The sequence below is a fragment of the Hipposideros armiger genome, unplaced genomic scaffold (assembly GCF_001890085.2).
Source record: "Hipposideros armiger isolate ML-2016 unplaced genomic scaffold, ASM189008v1 scaffold_809, whole genome shotgun sequence".
Lineage (NCBI taxonomy): Eukaryota > Metazoa > Chordata > Mammalia > Chiroptera > Hipposideridae > Hipposideros > Hipposideros armiger.
The window spans coordinates 55,761-61,643 of NW_017732159.1; the positions used below are offsets into that span (position 1 = coordinate 55,761).

The 5,883-nt window shown below is 34.9% G+C and overlaps 1 protein-coding gene across 2 annotated transcripts in view; it reads left to right on the plus strand.

The window, feature by feature from the left end:
- The first annotated feature begins 416 nt into the window (after positions 1-416).
- The window catches only part of NT5C3A (5'-nucleotidase, cytosolic IIIA), a 24,148-nt gene continuing 18,681 nt past the window's right edge, over positions 417-5,883 (plus strand). Inside the window, exon 1 of one of the 2 annotated variants that reach the window (XM_019628823.1) lies at positions 417-842. In XM_019628823.1, the coding sequence (XP_019484368.1) occupies positions 807-842 (36 nt within the window). In that variant the 5' untranslated portion in view covers positions 417-806. Of the gene's footprint in view, positions 843-2,051; positions 2,301-5,883 lie in introns of those variants that run through there. The other variant, XM_019628824.1, reaches the window with a different exon arrangement.

Below are 5,883 nucleotides of genomic sequence, written 5' to 3' on the forward strand. Positions count from 1 at the left end.
AAAAAAAAAAAAAAAAAAAAAGTAAAATAGTGCTTTTATTATAAAATTTTACTTATCTAGAATAAAGTCAAGTCATTGAGGATAAAAAAGTAAATAAGGCATTTTCCCTAAGATTTATACTGCAAAAATGAAAAAAAATTATGACAATAAGAGATATTTTAAAAACTGTTTCTTTTGGTTTAGAAAATAGATGTATAAATTTTACCCAAACCCCTAAAATGATCATTTAGTTAAAAAACACTATCACATACCTATTTTGTGCCAGACACTGTGCTAGATTAAAACACAATTCAGATCTTAGTCACATCATTTCATAAAATTAAAGATTTTAATGAGAAAATTAAAGAATTTGACCTTTGTGTATCATGTTTCTCCTTACATTCTTTTTATGTATTCCTTCATTGATTCAGTAATAGTAATGCATAATTTTCCCGTAAACTTCACCCTTACATGTAGAGAAAATATTGATAAAATGTTCTTGCAATAAAGCATTTTCTTGCAAATATATACTTTATTCAAATCTTATTAACATCATATAAGTTCTTATAGGAGAGCTGCAAATTCTCCACATAAAATTTTTTACCCAAAACTTTGTGAGATAAGAGTTAAAATCTTTACCGAGCTTCTTGTTAAAAAAAAAAAAGATGCATTCAATAACTTGGTATTTAAATCAATCCAAAAGTACCACCTTCATGTCATTAACATACAGGAAGAGCCTGAAATGTATGTGTGTCACGTGTACCTTTTTTCTCTCTCTTTTACTGTGACATCACCTGGGAAAATCCAGAAGATTGGATAACCAAGAAATGACTAGTCAAGATTCTGCTGTACTTGTGAAAACGGTGGGTATTTAAAGATTTCCAGTTCCATTTATTAATGGTGCATCTTCACCACTTTTACCTCTGTCTCTAACCAGATAATTAATTATGGGACTGTAACTTGATGCAGATCTTCACAATGTTTGACATACAATAGAACCTCAAGTATTTGTTGAATTGAATTTCAGCTTAGCTTTGAAATTTTTTTGCTTGAAGTATGATGTGCATTATAGTGTTTCTGAGCATATAAGATGGCTATCCCATTCCTTTTTGGGCTAAATTCTCTTTGCTTAACAACACATTTAAATCATACAGCATGAGATGTTTTATTTTAGGCCTCTGAATTAAAAAGGACGAGCATTTAAATTTAAAAAACAAAACAAAACTTCTTGAAAAGAGAGTTCATTACATTGTAGACATTAGAATGAGGTAGGAAAACCAGAGGCTTTGGAGTCAGAACTGGCTCCACATCTTAACTCGGTCCTTAAATAGCTGTGATAACCTTGAATGAGGGCAGCAGTCTCACCTTTAAGAAGTGGGTGTGAAACCACCAACCTCACGTTGCTCTTACGCATATTCCCCCCATCTTTACTGAGGTATAATTGACCAATGAAATGGTAAGATGTCTGAAGTGTGCAATGTATGATTTGATAGACACAGACACTGGAAGGATTTCTGTTACCTAGTTATCACATCCATCACTTTTCACATATTTACCTTTTCTTTTTTCTTTCTTTCTGTCTCAGCAAATGTCAATTATACAAAAATTCAAATTTCAACTATATAATAGTTTATGCTTATAAACTATAGTCACCCTGTTATACATTAGATCCTCAGACCTTACTCATAACTAAAATGTTCTTATTCATACTTAATGAAAAAGCATGTAAAATGCCTAATAGCACTTAACTTTAAATGTTAATTTCCTATATTATGTTAGTGTTTTAACTATGTAACTAGCATATGTATTTGTGTGTGTGGAAAAACATTATATCCATATTCACAATGATAAAATTTAAAAAATCACAATTTCTCCCTCTTTTATTTTTTTTATAAGATTTTATTGGGGAATCGGGGAAGGGGAGCAGACAGGTAGACAAATTGCTGTTTTGTTCTTCAGTCTAGTGTGGAGGACGTCGCCTCACTGGCNCCAGGAGGAAGGAAGTATTTGTGTTAATACTGAAGTGCCTTTTTTCCCTGCAGAGCAAGCTGCCAGTGCTAATAGCACAGAGTTGCCTTCTCTTCACTGTTGCCTTCTTTCAGTTGATCCTTTCTGTAGACTGGTGACTAGCTCAGAGCTCGCAAGCCTGTGGCCCAGAGCATAATAAAGCGCTGTGTAGTAACGCGTCACAAGACTGTCTTTGCATAGAGCTTAGCCAACGCTTTTGGAACCGCCCTCAGTTGCACCTTGTGCTATATTAGTGCTTCTCAGACAGGAAGAATTTTCTTTCGCTGCCGTAGCTCGTCCGGTTACCTTCAGGGGTAAGTGTGTCCAGTTCGTGTAAACAAATGGGCTGCTCTTGTTTAACGTTATCTGATTCTCATTTGCTTCCATATCTGATTGAAATTTTAGGCTTTGAAAAAATACAAATTAAGGAAATAAAAATAGAATGATCTAGTATAATGCAAAACTTCTTTAGAGTTTACAAATATCTGGATACATATTCTTTGCAGTGTCTTAGGGCTTAGAAATTAGAACTTTTTAGGTTCTAATTTTAAGAGCTTCTTGCTTCACATGTAGATCGATGTTAAGAAACAACCAAGTTCCCTCCAAAAGTCTCTTTTCAAGGGGAGGAAAAAATTATAAGATCCAAATTTGTAGTCCCTTCACATTGCTGTGTGACTCAATTTTGCTAATAGCCACATGGTTTGTGTCTCTAGCATTAGGAACTATTTATTATGGCTAGTAATAAATCTAATTTTTATTTTGTGCCTCTGAGCTTTGTTCAGGATATCATGGAATGGGATTATACTGGCATGTTTTATGAATTGATAAAACCTGCATTACTGTATTTAAGGCTTATAACAAATTGTATACTGAGAATTAAGATTCAAACATATATATTAGCAAAAAGCCTAGGATGCTGTGACTAAGTTAGATTTAAAGAATTGAATTTGCCTTACTTTTTTATAGTTTTTTTTAAATCAGGAAAATCAGCTAATGCAGCAGACCATTTTTAAAGCAGTGTACTTGCTTTTTATTGGCAGCCTATCTGCAATCCCTGCATCTGGATATTGCTTACCACCTAGGCTGTTGTTCTAGGACAAATTCAAGGACAGAAGAGCTCAGAGTGCCTTAAGGGTAATCAGTATAAATTCCTTAATTTCCATGTGCCTTGGTTTAACGCATCTTGAAAAATGCTGTTAAATATTAGGGCAGTGCATGTGGGGAGGATAGATGAATACATTCTAAACTCTGATACTGTATCTTTTCATAAGTGTCCACAAAATTCTCACCGAGAAGCCAAGTTTTATTATTTCAGGAAGTTGGTATAAATTGCCGATTTTAAATATCTAGGCTTTGCAATCTGCTCCCCACCTGCCCTCTGCTTCTACCTCTTCCCCTCCCTCCCACCTTTTGCTCTTCAGTTTCGTTTTTGTTTTGTGTCTATATCGCTAAAGTTTCACTTTCCAGTTTTTGTATTTTTCTCACTGCTGCCTTGAAAATTTAATTAGGGAGAATTATTTACATGCCCCAAGAAACTGATTTACAATGCTATGGAAGTAATGCATTTATAATTTGATATTTTCATTTGCTAATTACCCTAAGAAAGTGTTATAACAAACTCAAGCTTATAACAGGTAATACAGTTGCTGGAAAAGTGCACTAAAATGAATTCATCATGATGTTTAGTACTGTGTGCAGATACCCTGTCCATATTACAGTAACACATGCCTTTTCTTATGTAAGTAATATGCAGTTTGCTATTCAAAATTTCATTACCTTATTGGTGTGTGTGGTTTAAATGGTTCTACAAGTATCAGAATTAAAGTGAGAATCTTAACTGTGTAAGCCAATTATATTAATGAATTTAATCTTTTTTACTTTCCCATAAGAGAGACCCATCAAGTGGGCCCTTAAAAGCATTCAATTTACATTGATTCTTTAAAGCTCATATAAAAGCAAGTAAATATTGTTCATGTAGACACAGAACTTTCCAGTCATTCATTTGTAAATATACTTTTAAGGAAAAGTTAATCATCTCAGAATGACCTACCACGACAGCTAAAGCTTCCAGTTACCAAGTTCGGGCTGTTCCAGGTGCAGTTCTTCTTACCTCTGGCGTCAGTCTTTAGCCTTGTCTTACCTATTCCTTGTAATGACCTGTTACAGCCGAGACCTGACCCTCGTACAGAAAGCACAGTGGTTTTCCACCTCGCACATTATCCAGTCCACATTTAAAGGTTCCAGAGACTTAACTTCCAAACTTCCTTTGAAGGGAGTTCATAGTTCAGGGGTGGTATTTTCTATTTTTGAACATGTCTTCTGCACTTGATGTGTTTTTTCCAACGACTCTTCCCTTGAAGCATCTGTAACAGATGACTGTTGGCAGAGTAAGCCAGAACTTTATATACCAAGTGTAGGTTTACAAGCCGATTGGTTTAAAAATACCCTGCCCTAATTTTCTGTCTTTAGAATGGTGCCAGGAGGCTGACATTTATGCCTTAGTCTTGACACTTTTTTAATGATAGAGACCGCGGCCTGATTTGTGTAGTATCACTTTAAAGGAGATTCTGTTCGAACAAGGATAAATCCTGGTCAGATTGCGAGTGAGGACTGGGAAGAATGAAGGATCTGCAGTTGAAATTGGCACAGTATCCATGAACCATGAGGTTTACGTACCAAAAACGATGTCCTCAAGTCACAAATTTAGCAGCTGCAAATTTTTTCCATTAGCAAATTTCTGATTCTCTGTTTTCATTTGTGTTTTGTTTAAATAAAATTTGATGAGACCGTGAGAAAGATGATTATTCTTTCATTTAACAGCTTTTTTTCTTTTTCAACTAAGCCTGAATGCTCCAGAAAGAGCCATACTTGGGGGTTGGGAGTGGAGAGAATTGGGCTGCTTGACCATGTATAACAAAAGACCTTAGATTCCCAGATATTAAAATGTATTCTGCACTGCATGAATTCTGTTTTTGTTGGGCTTTTCCAGTGTTTCACAGAGTATGTGGTATTTTTGTAAACACTGTTGTACTTTTCCACAGGCTCCTTCCTCTCTATCAAGCTAATAAAATGGTTTTATTTAAATAGTGCCTTCTGAGAAATCTAGACTCCTTTTCAATACTAAACATCAAAGCAACACCATAAGCATTTAATATCATGTGGTTTGGTTTCTATAAATGAGGAAACAGACTTGGTAGGCAGCTTCTGTGGCATCTTTGTTTAAACTAGATGACTCAGACAGAATGGAATTTAACCGAGGAAAGGTTACTTAAATTTGACTGTATGTTTGACTATATATATAATCTTCTAAGGACTCCTAACCACCAAACTACCAGTATAATTACATTCTGGGGTTGGTAATCAAATGTTTTATGAGTTATATAGAATGTATGTATCTATAGATAGATAATAGATACTGCATTATTTTCCAGATGTGAAAAATTGGAGGTATCTGACTATTTGGAAATACTTCTTACTCAACTCTTAAGATGCCATCAATTATAAGATCATCAACTTACTAACAGCCTTTCTGAGAAACGAGGGAAAATACTTTGTTATAAGATATTCCACAATTTTATGCACTTAAAATGAAAGATGGGGGCATGGATTTTAGAATTTGAGGAAACTTTATATTAATCTACTACAACACATTTTAAATATAAAGAACACAGATCTAATGTCCAACTTTTATTACTAGAGTTTAAGGAAAAGTCAGATTTTTTTCTTTCAACTAATGTGTTTTTAAAATAGTGCTTTTAGCCGGCCGAGTGGCTCAGTTGGTGAAGAGCTCGCTCAAGAGTTTGAGCTCTGAGCAACAGGGTCCCCAGTTTGATTCACGGCCCAAGCTGAGCTGCCGCTGAGCTGCCAACAGGTGGCAGGATGGCTCAGCTAAAAAAA